General features: G+C 34.4%; 1 protein-coding gene across 2 annotated transcripts in view; it reads right to left on the bottom strand.

Moving 5' to 3' along the window:
• LOC121408907 (transcription elongation factor SPT6-like) overlaps positions 1-8989 on the bottom strand; it is a 33881-nt gene extending 24892 nt beyond the window's left edge. The window contains exons 1-8 of one of the 2 annotated variants that reach the window (XM_041600619.1): positions 8841-8989; positions 5918-6055; positions 4077-4178; positions 3603-3676; positions 3097-3255; positions 1893-1968; positions 1027-1111; positions 163-268 (exon numbers count right to left, since the gene is read on the bottom strand). In XM_041600619.1, coding sequence (XP_041456553.1) covers positions 163-268; positions 1027-1111; positions 1893-1968; positions 3097-3255; positions 3603-3676; positions 4077-4178; positions 5918-6011 — 696 coding nt within the window. In that variant the 5' untranslated portion in view covers positions 6012-6055; positions 8841-8989. The remainder of the gene's footprint in view (positions 1-162; positions 269-1026; positions 1112-1892; positions 1969-3096; positions 3256-3602; positions 3677-4076; positions 4179-5917; positions 6056-8840) is intronic. The other variant, XM_041600620.1, reaches the window with a different exon arrangement.
• Positions 8990-21445: the final 12456 nt, after the last annotated feature.

Genomic DNA, 21445 nt, shown 5'->3' with positions numbered 1-21445 from the left:
TTACATAATCATACATATTCACAAACAAATAAAAAATTTAAGAGATAAACATAATTAGTAAGTAATGTCACATAATTCATCACATAAAAAGGGATGATTAAGACCGATGCTAACATTGGAACTATATTACTTTCAAATGTAACATTGAAATTATGTATTTACCTCAGAATATTCCTCCTCTTCTGCTTCTTCATAATCATCACCGTATCCTTCAAATTCATCAAAGTCAAAATCAAGTCCAAAGATATCCTGTGCTTCTTGTAGAGCACTAAAGAGAAATAGAAATATACACACCCAAATGAAATACTTAACTTCCTCAAAATTGCTATGTTAAAACTGATAGGTCAAGCACTCTAATTCAATCATGGTTCAAAAATCCAAGCAACATTTTTGTGTACACAGTACGCAGCTAAAAGGTATTTGAAAAAATTGCTGCAGAGGCAAGAGACTGCATATTTCTTTAAGACTAGTGAGTGACATAAATCTATAAAGACCACTTGAAATGATCATGGTGTCACTGGTTGTCCATGCATTTTTTTTACATTTTTTTTAGACTTGAAGCATGAAATATGAGGTTATAAATGGAGTAATTGACCTTAAGTCACCATATATAAACAATACAAAAAATGTCACTGCTCGTTTTCTTTGTCAAAATATTTCTAAACTAGCCATTAGAGGGTGGCGCGAGACATGCATAATCAATCCCAAATAACTTTTCGAACCCATAATAAATCATAAGTCATCTGATGACATTATAAGTTTTGATTGACTGATTGAGTGATATGGCCTGCTTCTGGCAAAAAATAAATTTGATATACATGCACCTAGTTTAATTGATAAACTAATTGCTATTTTGCACCTAAAGATTCTTGCAACACATCCAGTGCCAGTCTTATTGGTGATTAGATTAACTTGTGAAATGACCAAAAGATTATAAAAATTCAGGGGTTCTTTGTAGCTTGAGGTGGCAATCACATCATTCAATTATTACACGGAACAACAATAATCCAAAATATGCATACTCACGAGTCTGTGTATCTGTGTTTATGTCCTTTCTTCTTTTTCTTTCCAATAGGTTGCCCACTATCATCAACAATGAAATCATCTGGGTCTGCAAAAAAAGTATTTCAATTAGTAAAGGTATAAATGATTCAACAGAATTTTGAATTTTTGAATGATAGCTGAACTCACACACATCATAAAATAACTTTAGTTATCTGTCCTCTACCTGAAATATAAAATATAAAGGGAAATATGATTACTACAAACCAATATTTAGATTTATCAATTTTATAATTCCCATTGAAAAATGACTAAATTTTAAGGGCTTATGAAGTAAATGTAGATGCTACATTCCATAATGAAAATCAAATATAATTCTGTATTGTTTCCAATAAATTAAATTTCTTCCCAACTTTGCAACCCTTAAAATTCAATACATCTTTCATGTGATATTTATATCAACGTTCACATAATTCATGTTACTAACAAAATGCCATCTTAAAATACTGTTCTCTGAATATAGAAAGACACACAACAATGGAAATTGTAGAATTGCCAAATATTCTTGAAATATGTGTGATTCCATGAATTAGGAAGCCCAAAATTACCCAAGCATATTAAAGAAACATAGGTCATTCTAATTGTTATAATCATGATTATTCTTTAGTATTTCCTGTATATGCCTTGAAGGACAGAAGCAAAAGATGACAAATGTATAATAGTCTCGTTATTAAAGTGGTTCAAATGAAAGAAGAAAGGGAAGACAAATTCTTATTACAATATATTTTGGTTCAGCATTAAACATGATAAACTAATTTTCATAAGTTAGCTCCCTAATGAATGATATCACTTTCATCCAAAGAAGCTGCTTAACATTTCTTTGCACCTACCTGATTCTTCGTCAGACTCTTCAAGGGCTCCATACTGCTCCCCTTGGTCCACTTCGTGCTGTTCCTCCAGATCCTCCTGCATTAAACACAAATATAATAGGAGGAAATCAAAACATGGTAAAATTGTTTTGAGATCATTCTTGAATCAAGGAAATATATATCTTGGCTATTTCTATTGATGTCTTCATGCTACTAGAGTTTGGTTACTTCATAAATATTTAAGTTTATCCATAAGGACACATCATTATTACTGGTGTATGTCTCCTGATGATGGTGATGAAAAGATGACAATGACCACAACAAAGACAACTACAGTGGTGATGATTGGGTGATTTCAGGTTCAGTGTTCGGTGTTGGTGTTGAGAGTGTAAAAAGTCCGCTGAACCGAGCTCCAACACCGAGCTGGGTTCAGAGGAATGATACCGATTGCTATATCGATAGCACATGACGTCAAGCCTTTGCGCTGCTAAATCATCCCAACTTCAGGCGAGAAGTCTCGATGATGAAAATGAAATCAGAGAGAAATGCATTAAATTCTCTTTGTACAGAATACCAATGCTTTAATTAATTCAAGAATTCGAAAGAGAGAACATTATTCTTCATCAAAATATATAAAGTTCAAATAATTTATACTCATCTAAACTGTAAAAGCTTATTTTACGGGGATTTTTCATCGTGTTCGCCGCCTGTTCACAAGCTTGAGATTGCCAACACCAACACCGAACTTAAAATCATGATTTTCCCAATCCCTGGAGGCTGGTGTTGGTGAATGGGGAAATTGCACATAGATCGTCAACACCAGCCACAGTGCTGGGTTCATCAGATACCATAATACCAGCCTTCAATACGAACTGTGAGGGATATGCCATATTTTCCGAGGACAATCCCAACACCAGCCTGATTTCAAGTACAGTGTTGTGGCTGGTGTTGATGTAGTCACAACACCAAAACCAGATTTCAACACCGTACTTAAAATCACCCAATGAGGGTGATGAAGATGACGATGGTGATGACGATGATGATGTTAATGATGGTGATTAAATTGATGAAAATGATTATGACAATGACATGATTTTAATGACAGAACACTCAATATTCTTACATAAAAGAAACTTTCACCCAATTTCTATTTCTAGAAAATGTATGTACACTCCTCTTTGATACAAGGAAGATATGAAACACTAAAGCAGAAGAAATTTCTTACAGCTTCTCCAGGACTAAGTTCGCCCTCTTCTTCCTCGCCAGCAAAGATTTCCTTGGCGATAGCATCTCTGTCATCTAACTCCCTTGATGTTCCTGCTCCTCCATCCTCACTTCCACTATCATCCTCCTCAGAGATCTGACGCACTCTACGAAACTTTTTCTACAAATTTGAAAAAATAGAAATACAATTATTTCAAATTTTAATTGAGCCATAATGACAAGACACATTACAGAATGGTCATCTGGCCTTAGATTGATCATAATCTCTATAACTCATAACTTTCTGTTTTTATCTTTTCAATGGGATATGCTATCGAACTTGTTCTTTTGATTTCCTTTTTATATTAAAAACAATGGGATGGAATTCATGTCAGACACAAAGCCAGAGAAACATTTCAACCCTTACTCTTTCAAAAAAATTGACAAAAAAATAACACAATATTAATGGTAAAATGACTTATCGTCAAATTAAATATACAAATTTTACTTGTAAAAAGAATATCTCACCCTCTCAACTTTGACTCCCAAGTTCTCTTCAATCAGATCATAATCTTCATCTTCCAGCCTTTCATCATAATCTGCTGAAATAGTAATAATGTATTCACAATCAAATCTTATACACTATATTAATCAAATTACATATTTACTTGCCTCAGTAACCGATTCACGTCACATTGTTTATATTAATTTCATCCCATTTTATGCATTAACAAATCATGGTAATAATTTCAGATATTCTAGAAATTTTTAAAATTTTATTTGGCTTTAAAGTTTAAACCTACAATTGTTTAAACATCAAACCTTAACAATTTTGGCAAACAGTATGAATGGCAACTACATGTATGAGAATGAAATAACTCACCATTTGGCATATGCTATGCCATTGAAATTATGTTTTCATACATATAAATATTCTCCAAGATATTATAATGGTTTTCTCTTCTCAACTTTCTTCGAGAGATAGTAGTGAAGTTCACCCACCTCTGTGTTTTCTTTTTTTCTTTCTACCAATCTCTTCTCCCTCAGAATCATTTTCTACTTCTTCATCATCGTTGATCAGATCAGGAACATTAGCCCCTTCATCTGAGCGCAAAGAAAAGAACAACATTAATGGATATGACAACATTAACATAACCATCTTTTATATGGTAATTACCAATGGCAGTAAGGCACGGCATTTTACCCTCTACCCTAAGATGAAGTTGGGTTTATTTAATTACATAAACAGGAAAATGCAAGATTTTGCCAAATTGAATGGAAAATAAAGAGAAAATATTTAGCAGTTTGCCAAAAAAATAATAATTAAGTATTTATTGGGTCCTAGTAAAAACTGGATGATGTAAGAAGCTGAACTTTACCTTTCCTGTGAACAACAATCATACATACTTTATTATAAAGAAACAATTTTTCATGAATTCTTAAAAAAATTAACAACAGATTTCCTACAACATACAAAAGAAAAAATAGGCTTAAGACATCATCAACTCACTTATTTGCACACATTTATCATGTTTCACAAAAAAATGCATGATTTGAATTTTTCGTTCTACTAATCAAAGTTTTAAATTTACATTTCTTACATTTTGATGATTTTCCTGTATTTATTAAAATCAATTTTATTTAGAAAGGAGCATCATTTTCAGTTTTTTTATTTTTTATTTAGTTAACTACTTACATGTACATGTAAATGTATACATGCATGTGTGAATTCATTTGAAGCATTCGAAACACATCAATAATCACAATTCACATAACTTAAAAATTACACATGTACAATATACAAGAAAACCTTCTCGAAAGAAACCTGGCTTACAACTAAAATTAACTCTTGGGATTGTGCCTTCATTTGTGTTGTTTCCATGGTATACAAAGGGATTGAGACATTTCATTCATATAGTGGACAAAATGCTGCTAGTGAATTTTGTATATTTGCCTGTCAATTGCATGATTTATTTTTCACAAGCTTTAACTGTTTCTTCATTTTGGCCTTCACAAATATTTAAGTACAATTAACTCTATGAACCATGGACATATACAAGTAGGAGATGGACAATAAACGTGAACTCGTATTCTTTTGATGCATTCCTCGTCACACATATTCCTTATTGTAGAAGTGCATCTTAATGAGTATAAAAGTGACTACTACAGCATAATTGATCACTAATAAAGAAATGTTTTCCCCATTCTTACTGTTTGTTGGCCTAGTTGGCTGATGTCCTGTATAAGAATATACCTTTTAATCAATATACATGTATACTTCAGATTTGGAGCAGCAAAATTGAGGAGCAGATGATTTTTGGAATATTAAATTCATTATCAATTTTCACACTTCTGCAATCTGTACACACACATAACATTAATAACAATGGGAGAGACCCAATCTATAGAGGCTATGTGTAATTATTTCCAGAAATTTAAAACAATAACCTCAAAAAAATCAGTAATCATAAACAACCCATCACAATTCAGCCTCTATCTTGAAATTGTACATTTTCCAAATAACTCTCATGGAATTAAGATTACCAAATGCAAATCAGAAATAAAGATTGATTTCCCATAATTTAAGTGATCAATTACAATATATCTTCTGCACACATAGTTTGTGCAATGAATCACAGACTGTTTCTTTCAACTCGTGGCCTTCTTGTCAGCGACCCTGATAGGATCATAGTAAATAAAGAGAATTCAGATGACAACAACTGTCACATGGCAATGAATTCATTAACTGATGAATGTCCATTTCTTATATGTCCATGCATGATCTAAGTATATTCTGCTGAGTTTTGAGTTTCTTAGAAAAAGAATGCTAAATGATACCATACCAATATCTTCTTCATATTCTTCCTCTTCCTCATCACTGCTTGCTGGAGCATCTTCATCTGATACTTCTGCTTCTTCCTCAAAGAAATCTGCCATTGTTTCTTTCTTCAGGAAATACACAGAAACTCAAAGCAATAATCCTGAAAATTAAAGCAGAATAAAAGAGATCAAGAAAATCAAAAACAATAAAACTGAAAACCCACAGTTGCATTCAGAGCACTTCCATTTTTCTTTTCCTTTTTTTTTTGGGGGGTACTCCTGCTTCATGAGTGGCATCAGGACAGTTTCATGAGGCATGGGGCGACCTCGCAAATAATTATGAGCAGGTTTCCCTGACTGAATTGTACATGTAGATTCAGTCAGCCCAGCTTCTTTTACTTTTCGAAATGTCAATTTTTTGTAACTTTTTCGGGGGGGATTTCTACTCCTTAATGTGAATAAAATGACTTAAGAAACCATGCTGTATAACCCCCGCTCTCTATTCGACATAGCACATCAAACGTTCAAAAGTCAACAAGTGCAAGCGCCGCTGAATTGCATGATTTGCATCGCAACGCATGCAACATGAAACCTACAGTAGGTGCAGCGGTCATTCGCTCCTCGTCCTAGCCAGTGTCCCACATCATGCTTGCCATCAACTTGATTTCTGTGCAAATTCAATCATGCCCGTTAGGAACTTTATGTGTTTGGTGTAAGCCTGAGTCGAATCGATTTTAAAATCGGTGTTCGATCGATGTCATCGAACACCGGTGCAGATTTTGCAAAATCGGTGCATCGAAAAAAAAAAAAAAATACGTCGGCCGGCCGATTCGTTTGGTTTACACAATCAATCATCAAAATATCAGTAATGTCCAACTTTACTACTTACTTGATTTCTATTGCCCCCAAAATGAAACCGAATGAGTAATTATATGATGCTATTCACCATTAATTTGAAGTTTATTTCGATCATAGTTCGAGTCTTACTCGTCTGCTCGTGCCGAGATAATTTATGCACGATGAATTCATGAATGGAAGTCATGGCCATCGATCGTGCATGCGCAGTACTGTTCTTTAATCAAACCAGAAAATGGCCGGAAATTGACGCGATCAACGTAAAATAAATCTTGCTTTCATGAACAATATTAAAATCATGACCATAGAACATTATTTAATCGTAATATTTAACAATAATTTGCATATGATAATCATTAATATGAATTTAGAGCTTGATGTGAAACGTTTGTATTTCGTTTCAATTTTCAATGGCGGACATCTCATGACGATCGACTTGACTTGAGCTGAGTCGAGCTAGTGCACTTGTCTAAAAAAAATAATCATCACGTCAGGATTGATTCTCGAACATTGTCTACATGCAAAAACTCTGTTCAAGTTCGTAATATCACCATATAATAACATTTAACATGACAAAACAGAGAAAATTGCGTTTGATATTTTTTCCCATCAATTTGAAGCTAGTTTGTGCCCATTTTTGGGCTCTGATTTCATGAATGGGAAAATATGTCATACGTCATCAAACACGCATGCGCATTGTGCTTATTTTCTCGGAGCTTGGAGGAGACGTCCAGAGATGGAATAACAATAGAAATAATCCCAGTATTATTTCTTCCATATGAACATAACATACTTTGCTGACATCGTCAATATTCTTAGTATGACCATAAAATCTTGTTAAATCGTAATAATTTAGATGAATTTAGGGCTCGATTCGAAACATTCGTATTTATTTTGATCGCATGCTCATAATTGCGTCTAAAAAACTGGATTGTCATTATCAGGATTAATTCTCGAACATCGTCATAACTCATATTCCACAATCTTTCCTCACAATCGTTATATCAGCATTGAATAGCAATTCAAATGACCATCCAGAGAAAATTACGTATTTATTCCCATAAATTTATTTGGAGCTCATTTTGGATCCAACTACACAATCTCAGGCAAGTTACAGCGCTCTCCGTTGATTGCACTTGTTTGCTGGCGCTGACGCCAAGCACGCCTGTCGTTTCGGGAGAGTGAGTGTACGGAAAATCATTCGGATCGACTCTGCGTGATTCATGTCTTTATTATTGTTTCATTTTGAACTTATATGTTGTCATCTGCAAATATCATTGTTGAAGATATTTTGGGAAGAATTCTGCTTTGGTCCCCGGCCTTTTTTGTGTGTTTTGTGATCATGGAAAATACAAACGAACTTTGCTTTGTCATCTGCTTGTGCAACGCTCACCCGGCCAACGCCAGCGCATACCGTCAGTGCGTAGTGCATATGCAAAGCGCATCGCATCGACGCAAAAACAAAAGACTAAATTTTCCCCGCCTTCAATATTCGATGCATCGATGTTCGATCGAATTAGAGCTGTCGAACACCGGTTTTCAAAATAATCGATATGACTCAGGCTTAGTTTGGTGCGTGTTGTGGTGATTGACTGTGCTAGCTTATGAAATAAGTTTGCCATGTGATGTTGATTGGAGGCATAAAATTCTGGCGCATTTATCACTGAAGAAAGAAGTGCATTACTAAAGTAAAACGGCTAGAAAATTGAGTGATTGTGAAAAGGTGCAAATCATTACTACATACTAGTAGCACTGAGCGCCATATTATGTCGCCGTTTTCTAGCCATTTGAATAGTGAGCGAGATTAAAGAGAGCCACATATAATAATATGCGTTGCCGTTGAGCAACCACGGTCCACGCAGCTAGCAGCTGCAGCTCAGATCATGCAGATGCGGTTCTATCGTATCGCTGAGCCGGAGCAGCAGGCGCGGGTAACGTAGTGCATGCAGTGCTAATTCAACTATGCAATGCGTGCAAGTGCAAGCTGCATTGTTTTCCGCGTTATTTAGAGTCCATAAATTGTCCTATACTTTCAAAAATACTAACGTATAATCATAATGAGTACTACAGTAAGAAGCTACATTCTCTCACCTACAATGTAGTATATCAAAACATATCCCAAACGGTCAGAACTTGACCAAAATAAATCTTAAAGTCGATTTCCTACAACTTATCGCAGAAAACCCAGTGGAGTGACGTAAGTGCTAGTTCGCGTCTCTTTTTCAGTCGACTCAACTATCAAAAAACAAAGTGTTGAGCTTGAGTGAAGCCAACTGTCTTTTTTTTAGATTGTAAATTACTTTTTTGACATTTTGTCTTGATTGGATACCAGGTTTTCAAAGGAATTCCAAGATCATGGCCTAGGCCTACTATGACGGAATTCAACTCAGGGTTCTATTTCATGCCGGATTATATAGATTTTGGTAGATTTCATCATAGATCCATGATTTCACGCACTCGATTTTAGTAGCACTCTAGTAGTTTTATCGCGCCGTTCAAGGACGCACCACTATTATAGGATCCGTCAATTTCGGAAAAATGTTCATATAAAATCAACGGTACATGGGCATAGAGAGAGATTACTACTGGATCTGTTCAGTCCCATGGGAGACGAGAGCAGTAATTTGTCAATGCTGGGTTTTATGGGAACTTGATTAGTTGCCCCGTTAGTTGCCCAAGAAACCCTGTGAGCACTGTGACTGCCGGGTGTGACTGCTTCTTCTTTCTTCTTCTTCTTTCCTTGGTTGGCAACCAGTCAGGATTGACTTTTTTTGCCACAGCTTTTGTTCATTTTCAGTAGCTTATGATATATTTTTCCATTCCTTTTTTTCTTCTCTCTCTAATTCTTTGTTTTCTTTTTTTTTTCCTTTTCTTTTCTTTTATTTTCTTTGTCTTTTTTTTCTCTTTTTTCTTTTCTTTTTCATGTTATTTTTTTTTCTTTTCTTTTTGTCTTCTCTTTTCTTTTTTTTCTTTTCTTTTCTTTTTTCTTTCTTCTGTTTTCTTTGCTTTTCTTCTGATATTTCTTCTTTTTTTCTTTTTTTTCTTTTCTTTTCTCTTTTTTTTTTCATTTTTATTTCTTTTTTGTTTCCCTTCCTTTTTAAAAAAAATAATTTATTTTTCTTTTGTATGCGTTCTGATCCTTGCAGCACGTTTGATTTTCTTATGCTACAGTAAGCTGCAACAGAAAAAGCAAAAGTAAACTGGATTTGTGGCCTGATGAAACTCCAGGTTTCGGGAAACCGAAACTAAAGTATAGGATGCAGTGTTGTAGTCAAGGCTCAAACCTCCAAGGCCAAGGCTTTAATACCCAAGGCCAAGGCTTCAATACCCAAGGCTGAGGCCAAGGCATGGAAACCCAAGGCCAAGGCCAAGGCCTGAAAACCTCAAGGCCAAGGCATTTCAAACTTACGATATACAGAACAATGAGCTAACAATGCTTATAGGCCGCTAGACATCACACATGGCAAAAATGTATGTGAGCGAGCGGACTGAGCGAATAAAGAATTTCACCCTTGTACATTTAAAACAAAAATAATTTCATGATAAATTTAGACATAATATATTATATATAATATTTTTTTTTGGGGGGGGGGGTGGTTCAGAGCCAAAAAGGCACTTATATACCAAAATGGGAATTTTTGGTGCTAACAGATACATGTATTTTCAAAATGAGATTATCAACTGCGTGAAGTAGTTGTTTGTTTTGTAGAAATTAAGTTGAGCAAAGCCTTTTTAAATTTATTTCTTATTGATAAGATAGATATTTTGATTTAGGTTTTACTTCTCAGCAAGAAAGTGTAGCGAGCAAGCAGTTTTGAAAAGAAAATCAATTCTGAAGTTGTAAAACTCGATTTTTGGTCAATTATGGGGTTAATGACTGTTAAATCACTAAATCACTGTTGCGTGATGTTGCCGGTACGAACCACGATCTCAAACTTCTGGACATGTGTAATAAGACATGAAAATTAAATATTCTGAGCTGTTTTTGTAATCATGAAAAAGATGTGTACATCTAATTAAAGAAATAATGCTAGATAATGTACAGATCAGAAAAGGAAGCATTTAAGGACTGCATTTTTAATAGGATACATAACTCACCAATCAAAGTAATGCGAGCGCAAAGTGATGCGAGCTAAAAAACATTGTGATATTCCAACCTGAAAACTGGATATTCTAAGCATTTTTGTGTGTAAACAGGAATACAATGAGTACAATAATTGATTCGAGTACAGAAAGCGAGCCAAAAATTTGTGATATTCCAACCAGAAAACACCATTCTACATTTTTGTTACCATGAACAGGATTACATGTAGTACTGTACTAAACAATAACTGATGTAAGCATGATTCAAAATTTGTGATTTTCAAACCTAAAATGTCTAATTTTTACTATTAAAGAAGGTATTTCTTTTTGAAAAAGGGCAAAATCATTCTGAAAAAAGAAGGCATTTTTTACTTTGGAAAAAGAGGCATTTTTTCCTACAGGATTTTTTTTTTTTGGGGGGGGGGACAAGAGAGCACAGAGCACAAGCTGAAATTTTCAAATGCTGACTTGAAAATGTGTCCTTTTTAGGATTCTTGCCAGTTTTCTTTTTTTTTTCCTGCTTACAACCACTTTCAAATTTCAATTCTCATTTCTTGTATCTTCTACACCTATTTTACCTAAAAAAACATAATGAAGAATACTTACAAAATAAAGTTTTATTCAAAAGGATACAAAATAAATGGGACGCACCCCATACCCTTAGTGGGGGGGGGGGGGTAAATCTTGATTATATCCTGAAACATTTAATTATTAATAATCATTAATAATATTAATAATTATTCATTATATATCATTATTTTAATTAATCATTATTTCTTGAACCCATATTGACACAAACACAAATACGTTATTTCATTGATTTTTTCCCTTTGTTTTGTCAATCTGAGACCCTAGACCCAAAACAAAATGTATACAATTTAGAAAAGATGTACTGCCTATCATCATTAACTAATTCTGCAGTATGATCTGCCTAACCAGCCACCCCCATCTTTCTTGCGCCCTTATATGTTTCTCCTTACAATTTAGAAAAGATATACTGCCTATCATTAACTAATTTTGCAGTATTTTCTGCCCAACCAGCCACGCCCATCTTTCTTACCCCCTTACATATTTCTCTCCCTTATCCTCTCTCTCTCTCTTCCCATTCCTCTTTCTCGTCTGTTTAAAAATATATCAGACCCCCCCAAAAAAAATGAGAGAGAGAGAGAGAGGAAGAAGTTCCACCACCAAGAATAAACTTAAAATAGGGGGATAAAGGAAAGGAAAATGTGGAGTAAATTTGATATTTTCTAAACATACTGTCACAGTCTTTCAAAAAAAAGCTTTTCTTATAGCAAAAGGGTGACAATTTTTTTTCGCTCGCTCGCTTCAATCGCTTTCAAATTTTTTGGCAGAAATTTTGTTCTATATGCCATGCTTGGCCCCTCTAAATTTTTGGCTCATCATGCCATTGACATAGCCAATTTGGATATTACAAAATTAAAGTCTGTGTACAAGTTTTCCAAATCTTTTCAGAATATAATTAAGACTTAAATCATTCTTGTTGGCTAAAGAAAATAATACAAGGAAAATCCTAATGGAATAGAAATCAACCTTGTTATAAATCATTCCTTAGAGTTAGCTATGTTTAAAGTATGAAAGTTGTTGTCAAAATTGCAGTCAGATCTGTCAGAATTATTCCTTTCATCAAAGCACTATAATCTTGATCATAATCATTATTACTGTCATTATTATCATTATTAATATTGTCATTATCATCATTAGTCATGATTACAACACATTACCAATTAATAGTTATTTTTCATTACTGCTGTTTTCTTTGTTACAATGTGATGATAATTCTTAATAATGATGATTTAACAATTACAATCGATGACACAGCTATTACACTTACTGCTGTTGCTACTGTTACTGGTGACTGGTAGTTTTGACCATTAGTGTCATTACAGAACAATTGAAACATTTATAATTACTTATATAAAACAAATGAAAGTACAAAATACAAAATGCCTTGAAAAAGCCTTGAAAATGCCTTGAAATTTCAAGGCTCAAAATCCTCAAGGCCAAGGCCAAGGCCCTCTCAAGGCCAAGGCTTGAATGTTCAAGGCCAAGGCTTTGAAAAAATAGGCCTTAAGGCGCCTTAAGGCCAAGGCCGAGCATCAAGGCACTACAACACTGATAGGATGAAAGTGCAAAGTGCAAAAAACAAACAAAAACTGCAACCAAGTTTGCACATAGTCTTGCACATAGTCTTGGTTTGAGCCTCTGTAGTGCGAAAAAATCCTAAAAAACACCTTTTCACATATTTAGCGTTTGAAGGATATTAATTGGATGAACTACCAAATGATAAAGGTGTGGATGATGTGATTATTAAGACTTATTTTTGGCGATTTTTTCAAATCTCATTTTTAACACATGAGTCTATGGGGAAATAGTTAGTGGTGTGTGCCCGTCACTGAGCTGCATCCACTCCTGTTTTTAATTTAGGCCTATAAGGGCGAAAATCTCTCACCAAAGGTAGGGGGAACCAGGGGCAGAAGAATTTGACAAGCAGAAAAAAATTATCACCCCAAATTTGAGGTCATTTCGACTAAACTGAATTTGACAAGCAAAAAAAAGGGGGGTTAGGCACTCAAAAAGTAAGGTCAACTCGACCAAAATGCATGTTTTATTTAGATTTTGAATGATTGATTTCTTTCCTTTATAAAAGACTATAAATATTAGGGGGACATTTGATATTGTGCCCCCCCCCCTACTATTTTTGGTATGGGGGCGTGTCTTCCCTGACCCACCTGGGATTTCCGCCCATGCTATTTACAAAATTTAAAACAAAAATATATTAATCATATCAAGCACAATTTTACAATGAATCAAAGAATATTTGTATCAATTGTTCTTTCAAGTAATTGCCCCCCCCCACACACACACACACACACCTCGGCCCCATGCAAAAAGGGGCGCCAGAATGTGGACCGGGGAATAGAGAAGGGAAAAAAGAGGAAATTAAGGAAAAGATCACAAAAAGGCACGGTAAGAGGAGGCGGAGAAGTGAATGAAATGCAGACTTGAAAAATAGAATAAATGTCAGTTCATAATTAAGCCTATATAAAATCTAAAATTTTGCTCGCAGCGCATTGTATGTCGAGTGAAATAAAAAAAAATATATCATAAAGTAAATGCACGTTTTCAAGTCGATGTACAAAAAAAATTTCTGCTCGCGATTCGAGGCTTCATTATTTGATTAGCAAGACAGGCCATACACATCTTGTTCATGAGTACACTATAAAGTATAATGAATAGCCTATAGGCGATTTATTTTGATATAATAATTGGGGGGAAAATAACTATTATTCCGCCCATACTTCTGGTTTCTTCATATTTAATTCTATTGAACTTTTCATCTTCTTTCCCTTACCATTCAATTTTATAATCTTTCATTTCGGGATATTTCTTTTGTCACTCTTTTTACTTTAAAATTCTAGTTATTTTTTCATCTATTTTTTTTTTCTTTATCATGGTTTCATTCTTCAGTTCATTTTTCATCTTATTATACTTTTTCCTATTCAGGACTATTCATTCTTTTTTCTTCTTCTTCTTTTATGTGTGTTTTTTTCTTCTTCTCTTTCTCATCGCTCTTTTACTTATTTCACTTGCTTTAACCCTCTGTCTCCATGAAATATTTCTTATAAAACTTTGTTACAAAGCAGCAATAAAAAAAAGCAATTATTATTTCAGATAAGATGATATATTTCATACAAAATAAATAACATAAATGGAATATACCCTGAACTCAAACGATAGTGTAAACAATCTATGTTTAGACATTATTAAAATTTCACTCTTTTTAAGTCATTAAATAAAGTTCAATAAAATTATAATTCTACTTTTATATAATGACGCATATGTAACGTGAATGTGAACGCTAAACTCAAGTTGGAAATTTTTGATATTTAAACCCGAAAAAGGAACAAGAATAAAAAATTATTTCAAAATATTTTATTTTGTTTTACAAAAAAATGACTGTTGAAAAATAAATGGCTAATAATGCAATAGCACATAATTCATATTGTGAACAGGAGACATAGTACCTCAACAACATATACATAATAGTTTTAAAATTGATATGTATCTGCTTATATAACAGTCTTTTACAATTAGGCCTACCATACCTGAAAAAAATAATTAAAACAAATAAAAAAACACCAACCGCCCAACCATATTTTCCTCCTTTATGAGAAATATATTTGGAGGCCTTTACTATACATGTATAGTCATAGTGTGAAACACAAATGTATATTTTTATTCCACCCTGGACAGATGGATTTGGGGGGATTTTCCCTGGCCGATCCAGCAAAAAACTGACTTTTGTTGATTTATTTGCATGTTAGGGTAGTCCTCATAAGTAACAGTTTCTTATATTCTTATAAAGAAAATCTTATAAGCCGTAATTTTGAAATTTCATGCATTTTGTGATGGAAAGTCAATATTCTGAGCAATTTTTGTGATCGTGAAAAACATGTGTATAACTTGACCGAAAAATAGAAACAATGGAGGAATTGGGCGGCCTCATCAAGAACCTATCGAGGACTTTTTTTTGTCATTTTGACTAGAATTTTGGAAATACAAAAATATAAAACACGTTGTTATCATGGATAGTGCCATCTGAATAAAAAAAAACTGATCTGGAAACGGGACTCTACGGTATAATTCACATTTTGTAATGAAAATGGTGACTGTCTCCTTAAAGGACAAGTCCACCCCAACAAAAACTTGATTTGAATAAAAAGAGAAAAATTCAAGAAGCATAACACTGAAAATTTCATCAAAATCGGATGTAAAATAAGAAAGTTATAGCATTTTAAAGTTTCGCTTATTTTTAACAAAATAGTTATATGAACGAGCCAGTTACATCCAAATGAGAGAGTTGATGACATCACTCACTGTGACTATTTCTTTTGCATTTTATTATATGAAATATGAAATATTTTAATTTTCTCGTCATTGTCATGTGAAATGAAGTTTCATTCCTCCCTGAACATGTGGAATTCCATTATTTTAACATTTTGTGCTTCAGGCAAGGAGGTCCTAACCGTCAAATTCGTAAAAATTGAAATATTGTATAATTCAAACAATAAAAAACAAAAGAAATAGTGAATGGGTGACATCATCGACTCTCTCATTTGGATGTAATTTTGTTGAAAATAAGCGAAACTTTGAAATGTCATAACTTTCTTATTTTACATCCGATTTTGATGAAATTTTCAGCATTGTGCTTGTCTGATTTTTCTCTATTGATTCAAATCAACATTTTTCGGAGGTGGATTTGACTTTTAAATGAATATCATGCGGGCGAGAAGCGCGAGCGGAAAAATTGTAAAATTCCGATCTGAAATCTGACATCTTATACGTTTAAAGAACATGCTACGTATTTCAACAAACAATGCGAACACGAAGCACGAGCAGTATTTCTAGATTATATTATTATTATTATTTTTTTTTTTTTTTTTGGGGGGGGGGGTAAAATTTAGACCGATAGGAACAGGTCATTGTAAGCATATTTTGATATCTTAAAAGAATGGTTATCTTAATTAACGGCGTGTTGCGTGAGCTGAATGTGTGTGTGTGAATATATATATATATATAAATGTGTGAAGCTATACATGTACAACAGCTTTGGCAACTCTTTTATTTAAATATTGTAAAGAAATGGATGAAGAGAACAATGGTAGACGTAGCTTAAATCAAGGTTCCCCAGAGCTATCTACCCTTTCGAAAATTTGGTTATGCCGAAAAAATGTCTCTGCCGGGAATCGAACCCGGGCCCCCAGCTTTGAACGCCGGTGCCTTAACCACTAGACCACAGAGACGGGCTAGTGGCTAGGCCGACCGAGATCCGATTGACCGTCAGAAAGACAGATTTTCGACACTATACCAATTACCTTTGTCGGGTTCGATTCCCGGCAGAGACATTTTTTCGGCATAACCAAATTTTCGAAAGGGAACCCAGCTCCGCATACATTCGTAATTCCGAAGCTTCGTAATTCCGAAGGTTCGGTTATTCCGAAGGTTCGTATTTCCGAAGGTTCGTAATTCCGAAGGTTCGTCAATCCGAAAACGAAATAAGGTTCGTAATTCCGAAGGTTCGTTAATCCGAAAACGAAATAAGGTTCGTAATTCCGAAGGTTCGTTAATCCGAAAACAAAATAAGCCTAATTCTGAAGGTTCGTTAATCCGAAAACGAAATAAGGTTCGTAATTCCGAAGGTTCGTTAATCCGAAAACGAAATAAGGTTCGTAATTCCGAAGGTTCGTTAATCCGAAAACGAAATAAGGTTCGTTAATCCGAAAATTAAATAAGGTTCGTATTTCCGAAAATGAAAATAATTCATTTTGGTAACAAAAACGATGTTGTCATTACAAGATTACACGATATTATGCAATGATAGTAATAACGATCGATGATACATGCGTGTGTTGGGGCCAAAGCATGTATTTCATTAAGAATGGCGCCCTGATCAAGCATAGGCTAATTTCGATTTTATCTGAGCAATTGCTGCCTATAAGCAAATGGTTTAATTAAAGATGCAGGGGATCAAGTGTGTTGGAAGCGTGCGAGCAACCTCTAGATAATAGGATTTGTATTGGAGGGAATGTCATTTTTAATAACAGCTTCTGCTGGTAATAAAAATAAAAATAATACTAATAATGATCCTTGTGAGATGTTGAAAGCGCGAATCGCAAGCTGAAACTAGTAGACATTTCATGTAACAAGACGTGAAGTGAGCATTCGGAGCAATTTTTTGTAATCGTGAGAAAGATGTGTATCTTTCTAAAGAATTAATGCGAGGGCGAGTTGTAATTTGTTTATATACTGACATGGGGCCCGTTGCATGAAACTTTTTACCTGAGAAAACTCAGGTTGTTTTTACAGGAGTTTTTGCCCTGTGCTAAAGTAATTGGCGGAAATCAGACTAACCTTAGTTTTCAGTTTTTACCAGAGTTTTCTCAGGTAAAAAGTTTTATGCAACAGGCTTCAGAAAGTAATCTTTTAAGGACTGCATTTAGTGACTCATGAATAGAATATATATCTCACGAACTATATAATGAGAGCGCGAACCGCAAGCTTAAAATTTGTGATATTCCAACCTGAAAACTGGACATTTCATACTTCTTTTTTGTAACCAGGAATAGAATGAGTTCCTCGATAAACAATACTTGATGCGAGAGAGAAACGTGAGCCAAATTTTTCCGATTTTCCAACCTGAAAACTGGACATTCTATAGCATTCTTGTAAAAAAAAAAATAATAGCTGGGAGAATAGTTTTCAGAACTGAAGTGGCTTCCCTGGGTAAATGATATCTATATCAATATCATCATTCTAGGCCCACATGAAATTTCCAAAAGTTTGAGCACGTGATTCGCTCGCAACATCTCACAAGGATGCCCTTTTCACAGTATTGACCAAAAAGGTGAATTTTACATCTTCAGATTTGACTTTTTCCTCCAAACCGCTTGCTCTCTACGCTCGCAGAAATGAAACGTAAACTTTAGCATGTTTAGTGATCACTTAAAAAATTGTGCTCAATTTAGTTACTACAAAAACACACAACCTCTTTACACAGATGATAATCTAATGGTGAAAATATCCGTTTGCAGTGCACCAAATTGCCCCTATTGGCCCCCTTTTTTTTACTTTGCCCCCCCCCAAAAGAAAATACGTTCCGCCGCCATTGGCTAAAACACGCATCGTCTTCATGGCTAACTGCAAAAAGTTCTAAAAATGTCCCCTTTAGATCAGATCAGAGCTTATATATTTAAAAATTCTGTTCGCGCTTCTTGCTAGCAGTTATTTAAATTTAGTTACATAGGCATCTCGCTTTGAAGATCACAAACATATTGCCCATCATATTAACAAAAATATAGCTCGCGCTCGCATTATTTAAAAAGGGTTTATCATGTTATTACATATTTACTTTATTTTATAAGGATAAAGCTAATTATTGACTGTTAGGACTACCCTTTCAAAGAAACAAACAAAAATCAACTTTAAACTGCCGATCAAGGAAAATATGGCTAAACCCCCCCCCCTCTATTTGACGAAAGTTGGATCCGCCGGGAGGGAGGCAGGGGGCATCAAAAATGGAATAAAAAACAGGGGAATTAATATTTTCCAAAATGGGAAAGTTCCTTTTTCAAAAATAAATATGCCGTTTTTTCGAAATAAAATACTCTTTTTAAAGCATACAAGTTAAGTTAAGTTTTCAGGCTGGAATATTGAAAAATTTCAGCTTGCGCTTCGCACTCTCATTCGATTGGTGAAGTATGCATCCTAAAGAGGTCACTAAATGCTTTCTTTAACAGGTTCCTTTTCTGGTCAGTATGTTTAAGCTCGCGTTTTGCGCTCGTGTTAATTCTTTAGTTAGATGCACATCTTTTTAATGACAGCAGAAATCTGCTCGGATTTTAAAAAACTAATTTTCATTTTTTATTGAAATAACCTAAAGTTTAGCTTGTGATTCACGCTCGCAACACCTCGCAATAATGCCATTTTAAGAATAACTGACCACAAAAAACGTTATACAACTTCACCTTTGAATTTGTTTTAGCAAGCCGCTCGCTCATTATACTCTCTCCCGAAAAATAAAGCCTAAATATACATTTTGCCATAATAAGAAGTCACTTCAAAAAAGTTATTCTCTACTTAATCACTATCAAACAGACAATGACTTCAAGCAGATGATAATCTTAAGGTGAAAATATCACCACAGTCCCAATTTTGACGTATGAGTTTCATTTTTTGGCTTTACCCCCAACGAAAATTCGTTCGGCCGCCCTTGCCTTCCCATCCTCATATGATAATTGAACGGCAACAGTGTCCCCCGCCCCCCTCCCCTTGCCTCTGCTTTCCCGGTTTTCATTTTTCGGAATAACGAACCTTTTTTCGTTTTCGGATTAACGAACCTTCGGAACAACGAACCTTATTTCGTTTTCGGATTAACGAACCTTCGGAACAACGAACCTTATTTCGTTTTCGGATTATCGAACCTTCGGAATAACGAATCGTCGGAATTACGCCACAAATGTTCGGATTAACGAACCCTTTTTCGTTTTCGGATTAACGAACATCGAGGTATAGGCAATTTACGTGTTTCGGAATTACGAACCTTCGGAATAAAGAACCTTCGGAATTACGAAGCTTCGGAAATACGAAGTGTAACCGATAGCTCTGGGGAACCTTGATTTTTAAGCTACGTCTACCATTGTTCTCTTCATCCATTTCTTTACAATATATATATATATATATATATATAAAATATATATATATATATATAATTTTTTGATAATCTGACAAGAAAAGGGGTTATCATTAAAAGCGAGCGCTGGTGAAGTCTGACAGAGTCTTCACTTTACCTTATCTTTCCTATTGTCTCCTCTCCCTTTTTTCTCCTTCCCCCTTTTCTTGCGCATCCAAAAAAACAAACAAACAAATAAAGGGGGGGGATGGGGGGGGGGATTCGTACACTTCGCCCCGGCTGGATCCTCCTATGTTCTTATGCCGCGAATTGATTTGTGTTGCAGTGGTGATGCTGAATCGCTATGCGGAATTGTGACATCTCTCGTGTGTTTTATATAGCGCCATCTTTTGAGAACATATTAGTCGGTTTAAGAAAATTGATTAAAAATGAAATAAAAACATAAATCATTTGACTGTAGGCCAGCTGTAAATGAAAAGTGGAAAGGAAAGTGCGCTAATTGGCATCTTAACTCTTGGGAAACTACAAGGGGTGAATTCTAGTTTATTTTAAAGCATAGCAGGATAAGGCCCAAAATCAATTTTCCATTTCAGATATTCAATCACAATCTATAATGAAATAATACAATTTTCTTCATAACGTCCACTTTAAATAAAAATTCAAATGGGTCCAGGGCCATCATAAACATACGTTGATTCTAACAGATGAAAATAAAACATGAATAACGATGTGAATTGCATAGTGAAATAAGAAAGCTGTCAACCTTATAGTTTCACTATTGTCAGTACTTAGAGAACATTCAATATAATTATTTACAAAACAATAACAATAATGCGGGTATTATTGATATTTGCATCCCTCTCCCTATCTTTATTTTTCTTTTATTCTAGACAGTTGTCATCTAATGTACCTGTGTTGTGTTGTGTCGTGTTATTGTCTTTTGTCTCTGAATTTCACAATCCTGTATGTAAGATTTTTTTGCCCTTTTCGTTGTCTTTATGTATTCCTTGAATACTATATTTCAATATTGGGGACCACATTCTACAAGCTTTGCTTTTCAGTGGACCCCTCCATTCTTGTCATGATACATAATTATATTGATTTATTTAATTTTATTGATTACATTGATTTAAATTTGACATGCATGTTAATTTATATTTGAATCACTTATTGAATATGTATATCAATAAATCAATGTTGAATTTTTTTCATGCTTTTATTTTAATTGAATCAATTTATCTTGTACTTATTTGTATTATGTTGAAGAATGGAAAATAAATTGAATTGAATACATGTATAACTGTACATGAACAAGGCATGAATATGCCGCTTTCATAGGCGGCGGAGCAGAGGATTATATTTTGTGGGTTTTTTTTTTGGGGGGGGGCGCAACAATAGC

This window comes from Lytechinus variegatus, chromosome 2, assembly GCF_018143015.1.
Source record: "Lytechinus variegatus isolate NC3 chromosome 2, Lvar_3.0, whole genome shotgun sequence".
In the NCBI taxonomy this organism is placed as follows: Eukaryota; Metazoa; Echinodermata; class Echinoidea; order Temnopleuroida; family Toxopneustidae; genus Lytechinus; species Lytechinus variegatus.
This window is presented reverse-complemented; position numbering and strand designations above follow the sequence as displayed.